Raw genomic sequence first — 21,063 nt, 5'->3', positions numbered from 1 at the left:
AACTTTAGACGTGGGTCTTCACGAATGAGGCAATAGATGCTGGGCTTAACAATATCTCTACAATAGAAATAACAGTCTTAAAAAGAGGGGGAAAGTTTAGCTTAACATAATGCTATGATTTGGATGTGGTTTGTCATGTTGAAATTTAATTGACAGGGTAAAGGTGTTGGGAGGTGGTGACTTTAAGAGGTGATTAGGTCATAAAGATAGATTAATGTGTTTCTCTTGAGACTGGGTCAGTTCTCCCAGGACTGAATTAGTACCCTAGAGAGTGGGTTGTTCTCATGTTTGCCCCTTTTCGCACATGCCCACCGGCCTTTCACTTCTCCGCCATGTTGTGATGCAGCACGAGGCCCTCACCAGAAGTGAACAGATTCCAACAAACGCTTCTTGAACTTCCCAGCCTGCAGAATCATAAGCCAAATAAACCTCTTTTCTTTATAAATTACCCAGAATCAGGTATTCTGTTATGGCAACACAAAATGGACTAAGACACATAACTTACTTTGCTCTGTGTATAAAGAAAATACTTTAAAAATCTGAATACAATAGATTTTCTTCAGTGCAAATCACTTCCAGAGAGTAGACCAGGCCCTTAAAAGAAGACCTGTTTGGGTTCTAGGAGACTTTAATTCACTTTAGAAGTAACAGTCACCTTGCTTATCAATGAACAGAGCGCTTTTCTTCATTCTTGCAAAAACAATGCACTATACTGAAAAAGGTTAAAAGTTTATTTTTAAAGCTAATATCTAAGTCATATGTCAGGAACTTTGTGAAGTATTTTCCATGTGCTAGAAAATTTGATCTTCCCAATTGCTGCATTATTATAGATGAAGAAACTGAAATACAGATTAAATTGTTATTTTTGCCCAGGACAGCCAAGACGTAAAGGAATAACTGGAATTTGAATCAGCTCCTTCCACTATGCTGATTAATGTTTTTCAAAGAAAGTCTGGTAAAGGAGAGAATAGAAAACCTTATCATTTACAAAAAATAGCTCTCAAGGCACAAGAACTCCACATATATCCTAATAATAAAGGAAAAAATCCTTTTGTACAACTCATGCTGGAAGCTTGAATAAATACACCCTGCATCTTTTTTCTACGTGTAGAAAGGATGCCATTTCAGAAAATGTAGGTTCGCTCCATTGAAATGTGAAAGAGGTAAAGTCAGCTACCAATGGCCCTCTCCTCTAAGTTTTAATCAAAAAGCCATCTCCTTCCAAGATAGAGCAGCAGGCAGTCTTAGAAAACCTGTCCAATATTTGACAGCCAGACCTCCTGTGCGGCTATGTGGTCTGTTGGAAAACGCAAAGATTTTGGAGATAGGGGAGTTTAAAACCCACACTGGCATTAGCTAGCTGTGTGACCTCATTTAATCTCTCAATCCTTTCTTTTCAGTCTTCTTTTTCTTTTTCATTAAAAGGAATATGCATCTTGTTGTGAAGGTTTGAGATAATTTATCATAAGTACATTGCTTAGTAGATGCTCAAAAAATGGCTATTATTGTTGTTACAGTAATTACTTGGAGAAAGGCACCTGTATGATTAATGATGATAATTTTTTGTTCGAGGTCATTGCATTCAATAAAACTTTATTTAATACCAAATTATATCTAATATACTGGCAAGCACTATGGGGGAAACAAGATGGATAAACACCAAGTCTCTGCTTTCAGAAACTTTATAACCCAGAAAGAAGAGAGATAATTATAAGAGTTTAGAAGTGGTTCTGTTTGGTGGGAGAAAGGGCTCAAATGCAGCGATAATGGGAGATGAGGTCATAAATGTCAGTTGAGGCATGTTGCAGGTCTTAAATGCCAGGAGGTAGAGTTCATTCTCAACAGGCAAAATTCTGTAAGCAGAAAAGTGACCCCAAAAATCAGACTTTTTATTTAGGTAGCCTAATAAAGTGAAGAAATTGGTGTCAGGGAGTCTGGTTAATATGGTCTGGTGTGAGAAGCACATGAACTTGGAATTGTTTTCCCAAGATTGGTGGAAGAATTGAGCTGGTCGTCTGCTTTCCCTCTTGGAGTCTTTTTGTGACCCAAAAAGTAGGAAGTGGTTGGCCGCGGTCAAAGGTGGTTTGTGTGGGCATGGAACAGGAAGAAGCTGAGTGACTCCCTAGAGAACAAGTCTCCCTCAGTGGCATCAGACTACCCAACTAAGGTTTATAAAACTTCCTTGGGTCCAGGTCTCCGCACGTTGCTCAAACAGCAAAGAGAACGTTCTCATGAGACTCCGGATTCCTAGGCTTCCATGCCAAAAAAGAATACCTAGTACTCCAAAACAGCATTTTGATAAAATATCTAATTAAATGCTGTGCCTAATAACAGTTTAGTAATGTAGTGTAACTCCAATTATTTTCTTTTAAATGATGTTCTATTTAGAATGTCATTAGTATTTTCAGAATTTATTTTAATCACTAATCTTTACCATACAGGATAGGAAATGAAAATAGCATTCCTATCGAATGCTAATGTGTCAGTAATTTGAAAAGATTTCCTGTGACTAAGTTAAAAACATCTTATTAATGTATTATATAATTTCCCTTAGAGAACTACATATCCTTCAGTGAGTATCGCACGATTTTAAACCCTGGGGATGTGATTCAGTAAATAAGCAGAAGGAAGAAATATAAAAGCACGTATATAATGTACATAAGATTGTTTAGCATGGTGTCTGACACATAGTAAGTGCCCTAAATAATAGATGTTATTATTTTAAAATCCATTTAAATATATTTCTTTTCCAATTCTTATTGGCCAAATTAGTTCAGATTTTGAACATAAAACTGTTTATATTAAAATAAGCTAAGTGTATTGTAAGTCTGTAGAAATGAGTCATCTAAGTTCATTAAATCAAAGAAAAAATTTTCTCATCTAGAGGACAATATATACAATGAGGTTGGCTTTTCAGTGAGATGAAACCCTGACTCATTAGCTTCAATTACATTGACAATATTGTATTTATTAAAGAATGGGGGTGTGCAGAAAGTACACTTACCTATTTTTGGGAAGTTCTCAGCAACCAAGGTTAAAATAAGAGGTTTCTTCTTAAACTCATTAGAATAACTAAAAAACTCTCTGTCCTAAGTATCATGATTAAGACTTAACTAGATTTGAAGATTTCTTTCATGGCTTATGGGTCTTAAAACTTACCTTAAATTTCTTTTATTGATTGGTCGGGGCAGGGAGTAAGAAGATAGGAAAAATTTTCAAATAGATATCCTGACATGTTTTGGAGCTTCCTATGATGTTAAAATAAAACAATGCCCATTGCTCCTGTGTATTCGTGCACATATATTTAAATAAGCTTAGATATAACAATGGGGTATATTTACATAAAAATTACAATGTGATTGGAACATTTGATGTTATTGAAAGGAGGACTCTTGTTGAGACTGAATTAGTAAGAGTGGTTAACAGGCCTCATTGGATTCATTTGCATAAATTTTCTAATTTAGTAAACTGGAGAGAAACCATCTTCATAGGTTTTTGTCCATTTCACATAGGTGGTTTTGCCTAGATGACAGCAAATCATTTGACTCCATCAACTCAGGCAAGGTATTAAGACAGGTTAGTGGAAAAGAAAAATTAAAAAAGGAAAAAAAGGGCAGGGATTGAGTTGATCGATTCATCTGACTGACCCAAACAGATTCCAGTAATGAATAGCTGAAGCATACACTGTAAATTCAATCTTCATTTTTAATAATCTATATAGGTTTCATATTTATCACTATTTGTACAGTCTTATAATTTGTATCCAATCACACAATTTATTATATGTGAGGACTCAACAGGGCAGAGAAAAATGCCACTTCAAGGCATTACCTGGGGGCACAAATGCTCTTTTAAAAAGGAATGAAAGCTTTCCAGAGATGATAAACCTTCCGTGGCAGACATCAGCGAACTCGCCAGCATTTCCTGCTCTCTCTCTCCAGCCACATGGCGAGGCTGCACTTCCTGGCTCCCGTGACGTTAGGAGTGGCCATGTGACTAGTTCTGAATGCCGGGTTGTGGTGGACCTGACATGTGTTGCTGCCTGCTGGAGCGAGTATGAGATTTGCCAGTGCCTCCTCCCTCACTGTGGTGGCCACAAATGCTGCAGATGGTTGAGGCCCCATCAGTGGGTCCCTGGGTGAGAATGACAGGAGCAGGGCACCCTGCCAACCTGGGATGGGCCTGGAGCATGGGTGAGGAATAACCTGTGTTATCTGAAGCCACTAAAGTTTGAGGGCTGTGACCACTGCATAATCTAGCCTCTCCTAACTAATATGCCTGCCTTGCTTGGGAAAGACGGAGTCCAGGTCATAAGTTATAAAAAAAGATGTAGAGATGAAATCTGCTGGGTGGCACAGTAAAATTTATTTCTCTTTATGATTTACACATAGTAATTAAACACACAAAAGAACAAACACTGTCAAGATGGCCATATGTAGCTTAGGAAACGACTGGTCCCAGTTCAATCATACAAATGTTCATTTAGTGTGGAAATGAGTTTCTTTTTCATGATTTTAATCTTCTTTTTCAGTCCCCAAGGCTTGCACAGTTCAGTAAAAATGTTTTTGCTATTGTGTTATCATTAGGCACATGATATTTACCAATTCCCAGAAAATAAATGAAATCAACAAAAAAAGTCCTGTGACAAGAAGGTACATTTTCATAGAAGTAAATTGATGAGGTTATTGCATTTTGATTCAGTTTAGCTATCAAACCTACACACAAAACACAAAACAATATTAACAAATTACATTTGTATTAAGTTTTCATTTCTTTTAAAATATCAACCACACTTTTTTGTGCAAGAGTTCCATTGATTTCTTTGGTTTTAAACATTATAGCTCTGTTTGACCTAAATATATATAGTTCTATTTGTACCAAACATCAAAAATCAAAAGATTAAACAAAATTTCAAAAGGTAAAAATGGAATTATTGCTTCAATATAAAAAGGCCTAGTCCATTGGAGTACTACTGCCATTATTGCTTTGCTTCTATTGGAAAACTATCTTGGAAATCAAGGAACATACCCCATATCTCCCTGTTTAACGTATAATCTGGTTGCACATTATCATCTATTAATATGACCCTACCTTCACCAAAGCCATCCTGATCTCATCCTTTAAAAACAAAACAGTGAAATAGGATAAATAAATAAGTTTACCTAAGGGGATACAATAAATACACTACTACATAGGAATAAAGAATATTGTAACATAAAGCCCTTCAGTGCTGTACAATTAAATGATAGCTTTGGATTTTCAAGGTCTCTAAACACAGCCTTCATATTATGACCCAGTTTTCTTTCTGGTATACAGCTGACAGAAAAAGAGAATACATTTCTGTTGTTCTCATCATGTAAAAGTGAAAAGAGAGTGGATATAATTATAAATTTAGCCTTTTGGGAATTTATCTGGGTATGTACCATCACCAGTTTTTGACCTTTGCCTAATGGTAGAGCATAAATCTTAGGGATTAAAAAAAGTCCTAATATTCCTTCCATTCTTAGTGGTTTCTTGTTCTCCAGAATAGCTGAACAAACAGAGAAGAAACTGAACTCAAAAGTTTTGCTGCCTTCTTTTCTTCGCATCCATTGCATCCAGAATGGGCTGTCTTTTTGCAGTGTATCTTTGACGAAGTTCTTCTATTTCTCGTTCCATCATAGGGTCCAGCGCTTTTAACCGCATCTGTAGTTCTTCTAAACTTAGATTTTTTAACTAGATATAGAAAAAAACGAAGATATTAATATGGTGAAATTATCCACAATAAAGTCTAATGAGTTTTAAGCATGAATACTTCAGCAAATTCTTTACGTCATCTTTGAAGTATGGTTCAACAATTAAAAGAGGAATTCCTTCCCAAAGAATCCAGGAGCCCTATCTTGAAAGAATCTCAAGTAATTTGCAACAAAACAATCAAAGCCTCTGCTTTTAGAAAAGAGCAAATGAGAAAAATGAGCTGATGAAATTTTTAAAAAGGTACAAAGGCAAATCCACCATTGCCAACAAACAGACTTTCAGAATATGTTCCAGGTATATTCACTCCAATCTTTCCCATCTTTGCCAGCTATGGAGTGCCACAATAATCACGAACACTTGCAAAAATCACCCAAGAATGTGACAAGATTGAATAAAGGGTAAATTAACTGTTCTATCCTCCACTTTACCAATTGCTTAAATTTTAAGCACTCAGTTAATCAGAAAATTACATTGTACAGAATATTTTTACCCCGAGCATTTTGATAAAGTAGGGTTTTTGTTTTTTGTTTTTTTTTTTTTTTGAGACAGAGTCTCACTGTGTTGCCCGGGCTAGAGTGCCATGGCGTCATCCTAGCTCACAGCAACCTCAAACTCCTGGGCTCAAGCAATCCTCCTGCCTCAGCCTCCCGAGTAGCTGGGACTACAGGCATGCGCCACCATGCCCGGCTAATGTTTTCTATATATTTTTAGTTGTCCAATTAATTTCTTTCTAATTTTACTAGAGACGGGGTCTCGCTCTTGCTCAGGCTGGTTTCGAACTCCTGACGTCAAACAATCCTCCCGCCTCGGCCTCCCAGAGAGCTAGGATTACAGGCGTGAGCCACCGTGCCCGGCCTAAAGCAGGGTTTTTAACTTGTGATTCAAAATATCACAAACCTGATACAAACAGTGCTGTGTAAGTTGTGATGTGGGCTTGGCCAATTTGAAAATGAAGTGCCTGTCAAATTTTCACCATATACATTACAGTTTGACTATGCTGGCTACTGGGACAACAATAACACATCCTTTACTAGGTTTCTGTGTAACAGGAGAGAGGCCTCATGCCATGCGTGTAAGGGGGATAAACTCTGTTCTGCTACATAACAGCCTACGGCATCCTGAGCTTTACTGTATTTATTTATATGTCAAAACAGCAAGACATGGATTATCTCCTGAGAAATATATTTTAGGGATGTTATCTAAGGGCATATAGAATGTCCTGAAATATGTAACCAAATACACTGGGCTTTTATCTCATTAACATGAAAAAAAATCTAAAACTCTGTCTCCTTTAAAAACTGAATACTAAAGCAATGGTAGCAGGCAGGTGGTTTAAAAAAATCTGTTAAACTGCAATGATTTACAGAATGCTATCACATCCTCAGCACCTTAGGTAGGTACTATAAGGAAGGCAAAGAAGCACTAAACTATTTCCTTGCTTTTAAGAAACCAGAAATTAGTTGGAAGGGTAATACTTGCAACTATAAACATTTAACACATTAACTGCCATGTGAGTTGTATTTAACTCACACTGGTTTTGAGCCCGGGGCCCTGTGAAGCATACGTAACTCACACGTCTCTACCTTGGGAGCCGTGTGAACTATTTTTCAAGTTGCATATAACTCGCACACGGACAATAATAAAAAATAACAAATTTTTCATTAAATTAGAAAGGATCATTTTGTTTTCAAAGCTTTTATTCTATTTTTGCAATAAAACACTGTAGCCCCAAGAAAAAGGTTGTTTTCCTAGCATGGCAGTCAATGTGTTAAGGACTAACGTGAGGCCCTATATAATTAAACCCTACTGACTGTGGTAGAGATTACAGTGAGAGGTCAATGAACAAGCTTCTCATGTGCAAAATTCTGCATGCTCATGTGTACGTTTTCTTAGGGACAGTATCTATTGTTTTGTTTTGTTTTGAAGCAAATTCCCCTCAAAAAAGAAAGGAGCCTCACTATAAATTCGATGTAACTTGGGCAGAGAGGAGACTCCCTTCTGGCAGCAGGGACGATGCTGGTCCTTGAAGAGGAGCGCGCCTCTAAGCAGTGTGCAGTCCCAAGGAGGAGGCCCCTGCCATGTTAGGTTAAAGGACTAAGCACAGCAGAGAACTAGGGGCTCAGAGGAGGACTCTGGTGGGGTGTTGGAAGTAAGGCTAGACAGGCTGGGTGAGGCCCCAAAAGCCACGCAAAACAGGTTTTGGACTTCAGGAAGCCAAGATCAATTTTGGAGCAAGAAAATTATAAGAGTAATCCAGAGTTGGTTTTTCTTTTCTTTTTTGTTGCTGTTTTTGTGCTGTGTAAGTTGTGATGTGTGGTTGGCCAATTTGTTTTTGAGATGGGGTCTCACTCTGTTGCCCAGGTGGTGTTATCACAGTTGACTGCAGCCTTGAACTCTTGGGCTCAAGCGATCGATCCTCCTGCCTCAGCCTCCCAAGTAGCTGGGATTACAGGTGCATGCCACTACACTTGGTTTTAAAATGATAAAACTTGCAACTTTTTTGTTTTAAGAAGATAACTGTCTTTGGTTATTTTATGAGTCAAGCTAGAAAACACTCTCATTACTTCCAGTCACCTAAAATAGCATTTCTCAGCTGATGCTCTACTTTACTTGCCATACCTGGCCCTACATGACTTCTGCTTCCAAAAATCAAATCCGTTCTCAGCTGAGGATACTGACAAGAATGAGTCACAGACTCTGAAGGAAATTCAAAAGGAGTTCCAAAAATATTCTGAGAAATGAGTGTTATGGGAAAGAGTGTACAGGCTCCGTGATGATGACTCTGCAGGTCAGCACCACTCGCTTTGGTGCCTAAGTTCTCACATGTGTAAAATAAGCCCTATTATTTTTTAGTCACACATCACAAAATAACCTAGCTTTTTATATTATGCCATAATATATATTTATATATAATACATAGTATTATGTACTTTCTTCATTAATTTTGAATCCAAATAGTAATCATGTATCCATTATATGCTCAGTGCTATTCAAATCACTGTGAGGATACAGAATTAGCCAACAGGGAAATCTGAAATTTTCTGAACTATATAAACAGGTGATGGTGAGTTGAAGGGCCAACGTAGACCACACAACCAAATTTCCCTGAGAAAGAAGTGCCCAGCTGCTCCCACACAGGATACAATTCCACTTCTGAATTCTTCAACATTGTCTCTATTTCAGCCCATGTTAATCTTTCCCATCCCTGCATTTCTATATAACATTCATAATTTTATTTTATTTTATTTTATTTTTTGAGACAGAGTCTCTCTTTGTTGCCCGGGCTAGAGTGAGTGCCGCGGCATCAGCCTAGCTCACTGCAACCTCAAACTCCTGGGCTCAAGTGATCCTTCTGCTTCAGCCTTCCAAGTAGCAGGAACTACAGGCATGCGCCACCATGCCTGGCTAATTTTTTCTATATATATATTTTTAGTTGTCCAGATCATTTCTTTCTATTTTTTAGTAGAGACGGGGTCTCACTCTTGCTCAGGCTGGTCTCGAACTCCTGACCTTGAGCGATCCACCCGCCTCGGCCTCCCAGAGTGCTAGGATTACAGGCGTGAGCCACTGCGCCCGGCCAACATTCATAATTTTAAAAACAGCAATTTAGTATTTGATTCTAGATCATGTATTATTTTATAATTGATTTTAATGCATGAGTTTCATGTCCTTACTCCAGATATTACAAAAAATATTTAGACTTTGGAGTTTTGTACATGATCCTAGAAACTATTCAACAATACTGCTAAATAACATGACATGAAAGTAGGTAGATAAATAATAAAATGACTCAAAGGAGTGGGTTACTCTAGGATTAGGAGAACATACCATATAAAGCAAACCATTATCATTACCTTAAAATTTTTTTGCATTAAGATATTCCTGGTGTGGTATAGTGGCTCACACCTGTAATCCTAGCACTTTGGGAGGCCAAAGTGGGAGGACTGCTTGAGGGCCAGGAGTTCAAGACCAGCCTGAGCAAGAGACTCCATCACTACAAAAAAATAGAAAAATCAGCCTGGCATGGTAGTGCATGCCTTGTAGTCCCAGCTGCTTGGGAGGCTGAGGTGGGAGGATGGCTGGAGCCCAGGAGTTTGAGGTTGTAATGAGCTGTGATGATACCACTGCACTCTAGCCCAGGTGACAGAGACAGACCCTATTGCAAAAAAAAAAAAAAGATATTCCTCTAAATATTTTATATTACCTTTACTGGGGGGCAAACTGCCAATAGTTTATGAATATTATATTACAGTAATGGACTGAATTCAGGGAAAGAAGCTACTTAGAAGAAAAATTTTCCTGCTCTAACAGACTTTTATATTTTCAATATGTACAATTTATGAAAAACAGGTCTGTGACATCAGAGAACCATTATCTGGCATCGTTAAGGAATTAGGTGTTCCATACAAGTGAATTAATAAAGTACCTAAATCTTAGTTCTTTAAGTGACAAAACTTTGTCTCAATCATTTTGAACAGAAAATCTTTATAAAGTATTTTACAGAACATACTGCCTTCTACACAGAGTACATAGAACATAAAACCACCTTTCTTTGGTGATGAGTTGTCATTATTAATCTCTATTACTAATTTGTATCATGTATAATTTTCTCCCCCTTTTTTTGGCTTGTTTTCATCTGAGGGAAAGCTGTTAGCTTTTCTTTTTGGCCATCATTGGACATATACCCTTCTATCTCTACATCAAGTTTGCTCATCTATTGAAATCAGAAAAAAAATTAAACAATCTTATAAGGTATTACACTAAATAAGAATAGGTTGTGAGTGAACGTATAAGGCTGTTTTAGGAAAAGACAGAGAATGGCTTCAGTGCTAAAGCCTGTCATACTTGTTCCTAATGTTTGCATTTATTTTTTTAATTTTTAAAATTTCAGAATATTATGGAGGCACAAACATTTTGGTTACATAAATCGCTTTTGTACAGTTTGAGTCAAAATTATTTTATCCATTAGGTGTGAATTTACCCATCCCCTCCTCCCCCCTCCCACCTGCTTGATTTCCAATGAGTGTTATTTTCATATGTGTACGTAAGTGTTGATCAATTAATTCTAATTTAATGGTGAGTACATATGGTGTTTGTTTTTCCCATACTTGGGATACTTCACTTAGAAGAATGGTCTCCAGTTCCATTCAGGTTAATACATGAGGCATTAGTTCGCCATTGTTTTTATGGCTGAGTAGTACTCCATGGTATACATATGCCACATTTTATTAACCCACTCATGTATTGATGGGCACTTGGGTTGTTTCCACATCTTTGCAATTGTGAATTGTGCTGCTATAAACATTCAGGTGCAGGTATCTTTTTTATAAAATGTCCTTTTTTCCTTTGGGTAAATACCCAGTAGTGGGATTGCTGGATCAAATGGTAGGTCTACTTTTCGTTCTTTGAGGTATCTGCATACTATTTTTCATAGGGGTTGTACTAGTTTGCAGTCCCACCAACAGTATATGAGTGTTCCTATCTCTCCACATCCATGCCAACATTTGTTGTTTTGGGACTTTTTGATAAAAGCCATTCTCACTGGAGTTAGGTGATATGTCATTGTGGTTTTGATTTGCATCTCCCTGATGATTAGAGATATTGAGCATTTTTTCATATGTTTGTTGGCTATTTATTAGTCTATCTTCTTTTGAAAGGTTTATTTTCATGTCTTTTGCTCACTTTTTTATGTATTTGTTTTAAAAAATCTAATTTCAGATTTGTGGCTGTGTAAGGTTGAGGTTACAGGAAATCTGACTTCTGCATAAGCTACACATACAGCTATGTCTTCAAGTGGGTTGTTGGAGAACTTCAGAGGACTCAATGATTAAATCATTTATTGAGGTTTTTCTACGGACCAAGCACAGTAGAGGTAGAGAGATGAATAAAACATTCTACCTCCCACAAAGAAACTGCAATCTAGCTGGCAAGACAGGTCCATGCACAGCTAACTCACTGAAGGAGGAGTAAGCTGAGAAAATGGGAAACAGGATAGGGGAGAAAGGAAACAACATGAGCAGAAATCTACAAGGCATACGAATGCTTGGCATCTTTGCAAATTGTCTAGCGTATTGCTCAGATTTGAGAAGAGTCCACGTGGGAAGAGGAACAGAAGATGAGGCAAGAAGGAGAGCAAGGCCAGATAGCTGAGGGCCTTAAGCATGTTGTTACAAACTTTCTGTGACCAGAAAGAAATACTAGATAATTTTGAGCATGAATAGTGACATGATTGTACATGAGCTTTAGAAAAATTTCTCCAGTAGCAGGTATAGAAAATGCATTGCCATGGGACAAAAATAGAGGCAGGAAGACACATCAACAGGTTATAGCAACAGTCTAGTAAGAAGATAAATTTGGACCAGGACAATGGGAGTGGAGATTGGAAAGAAGAGAGGGATTTGAGAGATCTGAAAGTAGCATTGGTAGGGCTTGCTTTGTTGACTGACTGATTGATTATGAAGGGTCAGGAAAAAGAAAGGGTTAAGGATGATTCTGGCTTCAAGCTAGGGTAATGGGGTGGAGATTGATACTATTAATAAGATGGAGTAGTTAATGAAATTGATTTTAGTCCTGGTGAGTTTGACATATGAGTAAGGCATCAAGGTGGAGACATCAGATATGGATTGTAATTTGGGGTTTGGGGGGTCAGGAGAGAGGTCCAAGCTAAAGATAGAGACTTAGGGAATCATCAATGTTTAGGCTATGACTGAAGCCCTTGATGAAGAGAAGATTATTCAGGAAAAGAAGGTTTTTCTCATTGACCTTACCATCTGTCTATGGTGTCCAACAGAAAATAATCCCCAAACCCTAGCATTTGTGTTGGAGGTTCTTCTCATTTTGTTAACAGAACAGCAAAATCGTAGGTTTCTAAATAACTCTAGATTATGGTGTCGTATGGATAAAAAACCAGTGAGGTTAACTGGCAGAATTTTTCACCTTTTATACTGTGATTTATAGACATAAACTTCTAGTTGAGTTTTGATTTCTGATTAAGCCCTAATAATACATATTTAGTGCTTGGTGTTTCTGTAGCTATCAAGCCTCCCACAGGGATGAAAATGCTTTGGGGAGGAAAACATGGCAGAAGTGGCTTTTTCAGTCTCTTGGAAAACAGTACTGCTACTGGTCAACGCCTGAGTAGTAAAAAGATTCACAAACCAGATAAAATTTTATTGAGACTCATAATGATAAAAATGGTCCTGCAGTATTATTTATATAATCTACTATCACCCTTTTATAATGCTAATCTAAATTAAGAGGTTTTTTGGGGCTAATAAGAATATTAGAAGGAATAGCTGAGCTTCCTAAATTAATATCAATATTATTGTGACAAAAATTTCCTTTATCAAAATCAGGTTTCCTAAAAATATTTATGAAAAAGGAAACCACTTCAGAATTATGTTTATGTATCAACAGAGCTTGTGGTTAGTTGACTTGAATTTATATATTTTTGAATATAGGAAAGAAACATAACTTACCACCTTTCCACAATACATAAAACACAACATAGTTGTATTACCATAGCTATATGCTGGTTTACTAATTCCAAAATAAATGCAGAAGTGGACTAGTACTGGGGTTACAAGTCTTTGATTTACATTTGCCAGAGTTTAGAATTTAGTAACAGAATAATTTTTAAATATGCATACATTGTTTTACTATATGTGAGCAAATGTACAAAAAGGAATAATTCATCTGGAAATGGCTTTTATATATTTTAGGCTAATTCTACTTAATAAAATTTAGTTTTTAATTTAATGATAAGATAGAACCTGCACAACTAACAGTGGTTCTCAAATCTTCAAGCCTTAACACTGTGGAAGGATATTGTGGTTTGACAATTTTTACAAACACGAAGGACACATACTTGATTAAAGGAATAAATTAACTGACATGCAGTAGGAGGAAGAATTTGAATGCAAAGGTAGTGGAAGCAGAACCCACAACCTCTTCAAAAATATAGTCAAAGAAAAAGATGAGTTTCATAATGATTCATTACCTGAAGCTTTTTTTTCCACTCACAAAAAATTTTGCATGAAAAATTGAAATGAACATTTGAAATGAAAAATATCAGGAGGCAAGACATATTAATAAGGGCAGAGAATAAAATCAATTTCCATAAAAGGGTTTAAGCTGAGATCAAGTAAATTAAATTGTATAGGCCTGAGAGAAACAAATTTTGAGATCTGGGATTGTTAAAAGTCATTGTTTATGACTAAGTCATTTGTTTAACAAGAACATACACTATTAAGTTGTGTTATGAATTAAATCTTCACAAAATCTCAGTGCAAAAGAGAACCTTAGAGATAATCTACTCTAACTTCCTTATTTTAGGTGAGGAAATGAGAGCTAGCTTGCTCAAGGTTACACTCCTGGTGAATGGCAGAGACATGACTTGACCTCTGAGTCAACACTTACATTTTTTTCATTATACCATATTGATTACTGGCACTCAATTACTATACTGTATACAAGTTTAGGGAAGAAAGTCCCAAATTTACCTTTCGATTCCTATTCCTTGTGTGTGGCTAGACTGGACCATCAATGAAACCAAATCCATGACACAGCAAGAAATGTTATAAAGGGATGCAGCTAGCTCAGCTCAGGTATGGGACCCTTCTCCTCTCTGGTTCAGAAGGAAACATGGCCCAGAATCCAGTTGGACTTTTAATATCTTGAGGAGGGGGCAATTCACAGTAGTCTCAAAGTATGGATTTCTGACTCACTAGATAATTGATTTAAAATGACAATGTTTTGTGCTTCTTTCATTAAAACCTAACTGATTTTCTTACGTAGTTTAGAGGAGGGGAGAGAAGAAGAAAGAAGGCAGAAGAGAGTGGAAACATGCTAACTGCCTTCTATCAGAGGACAAACATACTTTTAAATTCTGCAAGTTCAAATTGTCTAATATGAAATTTCATTGGAAATTTGGTCATGTTTCCAAGTAGCAAATGTTATTTGGATATAGGTCCAAAGTGATCAGGTTTGATATTCTTAATCTAGCAATGTCAGAGAGTTCAAAATGTTAAAGTCACCAAAAGTGAGTGTGCTGCTGAGAAATTCCCATGCTCATCAAACTGAGCTGAAAGGAAAAATGTCTTTTTAAGTATTCAGCTATGATGGCCACAGTGAATAGAAAACCCCGTATACGACATTTTCATAAAGCAGTCTTTTACAATGGAATAAATGGTAAAAGCGCAGTAAAAAGTAGAACTGCCTCTTCTTTAAGCTTCAGGTCAGTTGGTAGACTAGGATTTCCCAGCTCTTGTAAAAAGTTTGTTTATAAAAAATAAAACTTTAAAGAAATACCCTAAACCTCTCAACAATATATTAGATGGATGGATGGATAGATACTTGTTCATAAGGTAAATGAAAAAGTCAAAACTACTTTTCAATAGGAGTCAACATTTTGTTTGAAAATTGATATTGTTTGGTACATGAGTGACAGCTCAAACGAGCAACTCATTTTGTTAATGATAGCCCCGAATTAATCATATTTCATCCACAAGGCAAGATTGCAGATCAATATCCAAAAAATTACATTTCTCAGTATCTCAAAAAGAAAATCCAAGTAAAATTCACGCAAATTAATAATTCATTTACTAGCTCTTGCATAAAACAGCAGCACAAATAACTCAGCAATGTGAGAAGATGGAAAATAAGATCAAATCAATCCACTGATAATTCTGACAGTTCAAACTTTTAAAAATTAGAATTATTTCTGAACTCTATTTGAAGTATTGAAAGGCTGCTTATTACTGATCAGGAAGAGTTGTCAGTAAAATTAGAACTTCCTTTAAGTTTACATATCCAGTCTACTATAAAAACCTAAACTATCGCAGTCAAGTGATACGATGGAATTACTTTCTAAAATAATTTTGCCTCAAGATCTCTAGAGGAAAACATACATTTTTATGTTATTTTCCATTTTATCAAAAATAGTCCTAATTACATGAGAGATTTTTTAAAAGTCTCAATCTCAAAAAATAGCAGAAATAGATAAATTTTGTTAAAAAATTGACTTCATTTTTTAGAACAGTTTCTCTGGGTTTGGACAAATGTATAATGACATGTGTCCACCATTATAGTACCATACAGAACAGTTCCACTGCCCTAAACATCCCATGCTCTGCTTGTTCCCTCTTTCCCCTCAAACTCCTGGCAACGACTCATCTTTTTACTGTCTCTGTAGTTTTACCTTTTCCAGAATGTCATATAGTTGCAAACCATACAGTATGTAGCCTTTTCAGATTGGCTTCTTTTACTTAGTAACATATGTGCATTTAAGGTTCCTCCATGGTTTTTTGTGGCTTCATAGCTCATTTCTTTTTTAGTGCTGAATAATATCCCACTGTCTGTACGCACCACAGTTTACCATTCACCTACTGAAGGATATCTTGGTTGCTTTTTAAAAAATGCGCAAGTGTGATAACATTTCAAGGTTTAATTGGTCTATAAGTTGCTGGAATAATCAGTCTGTCAAAATAAATGAGACCTACTGCAATGAAGCAAATGGTCTTACATGTTAATGTTAACACATTTAGTCAAATAGTCAAGCAAGAAAATCCTGTACAAGGTTTGCTGTGTTTACTGGGAAAACAAACTCTCCCTAGCAACTGTTTAAATAAATCTCGCAGATGCTACAGACCTTATTAGTGCCCTGTGATTAAAAAAATATGGATTTCTAATACTGTATCCTGACTCATCTATTTTCCCATCTGCTAGCAATTCTAACAATATGAACTATCAACAGAATGGCTAACAGCAATAATTTTCTATGGCAATTTTGATGCTGAATTGCCTATAGCATTTTGTAAGATTTACCAGTGCATGTCTCGGACTGTTTTGAGTTGTTTGTGGCCTGGAGCAATATACTCATTTTTCCCTTAATATTCCATTTTAGCTTAAATTTTTACTGTGTTGAACAGAATCTGGTTTGGTTTTAGAAAACACTGTTCATGGAGGCTGCTACACTCATTTTACTAACAATGAGAACAGGAAACACACCAAAGTACTAGCAAAAATCTAGTCAAGTCCACTGATTATTGTGTGTGTGTGTGTGTGTGTGTGTGTGTGTGTATAAACAGGTAAGAGGCGTTCTGTCAATAAGACTGAGCAACAGGGATAATAATAGTATTTAAAGTTAAACAAAATTAAAACATTATTAAGGCATTTTTCTGATTGAATTTCTGGCATTGAGAAGCATACAATAAAGGAGCTTTCATGCTGACCCAAACTACTATGAAGTCTGTTTAAAGAAAACTTTACATATACATTTAAAATATGCATTAACAAAAATAATTAAGATAGTGATAATTTCAGGCACTTGACACTTATGCTATAGAAAAAAAAGTGAATTCTCCGCTGTAAATCCCTTATAAAATATGATCTTAAAAGGTGCATTAACATCATATCTACTGGCAGACTCCTCTTCCCCAAATAGACATTATTTACCCTATCCTGAGCTGAGTGGTCCAGGTCTTCGGCTGAATGAATGACTATAAATATTCTGGGATTATAACTGGAAACTACCATAAAGCATTTGTTTTGGCCGTTTAACCTCAGCACATCTAGGAGAAACTTAAGACATTTATATTTCCATTCCCAAAGAAAAGGGAGAAAACTATTTTTTGTGGATATCAACACAGGAGAAGGGGAAAGTGCCCATTATTGATTATTTACAAGGTATCGTATACTCTTCTTGGCTTTGTGCACTAAGTCATTTAATCCTAGCAATCACCTTAGTGCGTAGATAGTACCAACCCTGTTTTACAGGTGAGGACACTCAGAGAGACCAAGTGACCAAACCTAGGTCACACAGCTAGTGGTGCTTACACAGGCACTCAAAGACAACATCATACCCACTAACATAAATTTGGATTGGAGGCTATTAGGAGCTGTTTCTTGCCTCTCCCAAGAACTACAAAAACACTTCAAAAGCCAAATATCACGTGAAACAGATTGTTTACAGATTAAAAATAGAGAAACATTACTTAAAAAAAAATACCACCTTTCCTAACAGATTGTACCTAGTGAAGTATTTTACTTATAAGGTATTCATGTATTTTAGCCATAATTGGCCTTATGAAATAAGTACATATATGTTTATTAAGCATTTTTCTATATAACAAGCTCTCTAGCAAAATAAACACATTTCTACATAGCCCTTTGGGATAGATTTCATAACTTTATCTATAAAAAAAGATATGCCCTGACAAAACCAATAAAACATTATGTCTCCTTCCCATACAAGTGAGACTTGTGTCTGTTTAGACTGTCCCACAGTTGGTTTGGTGCTTTCTCTTGGATCTAGCACATAAGCTAAAAACTGATGAGCATAACTACAATTATCATGTTCTGGAGAAATCTTGGCCATCCATTTAAAAAAGGAATGATGAAATTTCAGTTGTACTCCTCAATGGCAGTTGAACACCCATTCCTTTTATGCTTTTTGGTTTCTAGTAAGTGGTTTTGCCTGCTATCAGGAAAAACTTGATTCATGCCCAGCTCTCCTATATTATAAGCAGCTCCAGAACTCTAGGCCCAGGACAACAAAATGTGAGTAACTCCAAACCAACTATTAATAGTAATTAAATCTGTCTGTATATATTAAAGGCAGATTGAAAAAGTTTTGACTACTGATGTCTTACCTCAGCGATTCTGTTTAACACTTTAAATAGTTTAAAACACTGATGAAGTCATAAATGAGATTAACAAATTAAGTGGTTAATTTTCTTCCTATACTTCAATTTTTTAAAAAAATTAACTATATGACACTTCTTTGTTATGGAAGATCACAAACATTACAAAAACAACAGTGCTTAAAATATATCTGTAACTAGCTTATTGGGTAGTCAAATCTCTGTGGAGCTATTATATAAACTTTAAAATAGTTTTTTCTCCAACCACACTTTTTCATTTGTGTTATGCCAAATTTCCTTGACATATCCCTTAAGGAATCTTGGGGCAGATCTCACTGATTTCTGGTCACTTTTAGTTATTAGAAGTCAGACCAACAATACACTTCAACCTCATATTAAATATAAATCTTGCCCTTTCCCTCAGCATGGTTTTGCACAGATTTACAGTGGGGAGGGGTGATGTCTGTATTCCGAACCTTCTCCTCATCTCTTTTTAAGGTCTAGCTCTTCTGGTACTGGGAGCTGGGAAGGAGACAGGATTTTATTAGGAAAACGATGTCAGTGGGGCAGGTTTCCTTGGTCCTGCTCTTGTTTGGTTGATTAGTGGTGGTTTGTGCACAGAAGGGGTGTGTGGGCGTGTGTGTTTATGTGGTGGTCCGTATTGTTCTGGTGCCCACTCCTCTTGCAGAGGGGTAGCCCAGCATCTCCTGCTCTGGGTGAAGTATTGTCTCCTTTGGCCTGGAAGCCACCTGGGAAGCATTATAATTTCTGACCTCTTAGAGCACAGAGATTGTGGAGATTCTCCATACTCTCCAGGGACAAGTGGTACCCAAGAAAGGTGAGGGGTCCCCTCGTCTCTTTTTTCCTAGCACACTATACCATGATCCTTAGTTACCCTGCAAGCCTTGGCTCTACCAACAGAAATCTCCTACCTACAAAAAATCTTTGGGAGAGAAAGCAGGCATCAGTGTCTATGTTAATAATACCCTCCAAATTTCCAGGAACTTGCTTACTAGCTCTGCTTTAGTGGCAGAGCAGTGAGTTTTCGGATTTAGCTCAGTAAGCAATTTGCTGGGATACCAGACGACAATACACTTCTGCTGCAGGCACCACCATTCTCTGTGAATGACTCTCTGGAGGTCTCTACACTTGACTGTAATCTAACTAAGGAGAGAACTACTTTCTTCTCTTTCCACTAGATTGCAAATTTCATGAGGATAGGGACTTTGTCTTGTAAATACTGTATCCCTAGTGCCTAGAACACTGCTTGGAACATAGTAGGCACTTAATTAATATTTGTTAAATGAATGAAAAATGGTGAGGCTCTTAGTAATCCTTGGAGGAAGGTGGCTGGCCTCAATTATTGGTGGCTCTCTTTAGGACACGGGGTACTTACCATCTGCTATTTTTAGCTGTGGACTCTAGTGCCAATTCTGTGGCAACAAAAAGTCCTTCCCAACATTGTAGTATTAATACATTATCTATTAACTCTTGAAAAAACCATGTGTGTGGCATTATAAGTAGGTGAATTTGCAGTTGAAGTAAAGTAAAAAGAATATCTGGGAAAACCAGGGTATTTTTCAGCATATTTCATTTACTATATTACAGGATAGTCCCATGCTCCATTACATGTTTATCCTTCATGTCTGATAATACATTTATTTTGATAATAAAGGACTCATTCTTTTCTTAGAAAAATGGTTTCTATCAAAAAATTCTACAAAATGATAAATACAGTTACTCCTTGGGGAATCATGCATGGAACGAACAGTACTGGGAGAGCATCATTCTCACTAGTATCACTGAGTTTGACCGTTTATACAATTTTCTACTGCAGTGACATCACCATGCTTTTCTGATAATCTATACTATCTTCACATCATAAAGATGTAAATATTTACTTTTTAAAAAATCTATAAAATAATTTTAACATACAATAGAGGTCAGCTAAAACCCACAAATCATGAAATTCAGATTGTAATAGATAATTTCTTTACTAGTGAGGCAACACCTAGAAATAAACAAGATTCCTAATATTAATACTTTAGTTTTAAAGCATCTAAATAAAATATTTGCTCTCTACACATCTGATAAAGGGCTGATAACCAGAATCTATCTAGAACTCAAAAAAATCAACAAGAAAAAATCAAACAACCCCATCAACAAATGGGCAAGCGAAATGAACAGAAACTTTTCAAAAGAAGACAGAATAATGGCCAGCAAACATATAAAAAAATGCTCAACATCTCTAATCATTAGAGAAATGCAAATCAAAACCACAATGAGGTATCACCTAACCCCGGTGAGATTGGCCTCTATCAAAAAAACACAAAACAACAAATGTTGGCGAGGATGTGGAGAGACAGGAACTCTTCTACACTGCTGGTGGGACTGCAAATTAGTGCAACCTCTGTGGAAAAGAATTTGGAGATACCTCAGAGAGCTAAAAATAGAAATACCATTCGATCCAGCAATAGCACTATTAGGCATCTACCCAAAAGAGCACAAAACATTCTACGATAAGGACATCTGTACCCGAATGTTTATGGCAGCACAATTCACTATTGCAAGAATGTGGAAACAACCCAAGTGCCCGTCAGTCCATGAGTGGATTATCAAAATTTGGTATTTGTTTACAATGGAATATTACTCAATTATAAGAAATGACAGTGATCTAGCACCACTT

At 36.5% G+C, this 21,063-nt stretch overlaps 1 protein-coding gene across 2 annotated transcripts in view; it reads right to left on the bottom strand.

The window, feature by feature from the left end:
- Window positions 1-4,343: 4,343 nt before the first annotated feature.
- STK3 (serine/threonine kinase 3) overlaps window positions 4,344-21,063 on the bottom strand; it is a 280,323-nt gene continuing 263,603 nt past the window's right edge. For both annotated transcript variants that reach the window (XM_012643656.1, XM_012643657.1), the window contains one exon: window positions 4,344-5,715. In XM_012643656.1, coding sequence (XP_012499110.1) covers window positions 5,557-5,715 — 159 coding nt within the window. In that variant the 3' untranslated portion in view covers window positions 4,344-5,556. The remainder of the gene's footprint in view (window positions 5,716-21,063) is intronic.

This window comes from Propithecus coquereli, unplaced genomic scaffold (genome assembly GCF_000956105.1).
Source record: "Propithecus coquereli isolate 6110/MARCELLA unplaced genomic scaffold, Pcoq_1.0 Scaffold2, whole genome shotgun sequence".
Taxonomy (NCBI): Eukaryota; Metazoa; Chordata; class Mammalia; order Primates; family Indriidae; genus Propithecus; species Propithecus coquereli.
The sequence above is the reverse complement of the archived record's forward strand: the minus strand, read 5'-3'. Positions and strand labels throughout refer to the sequence as shown.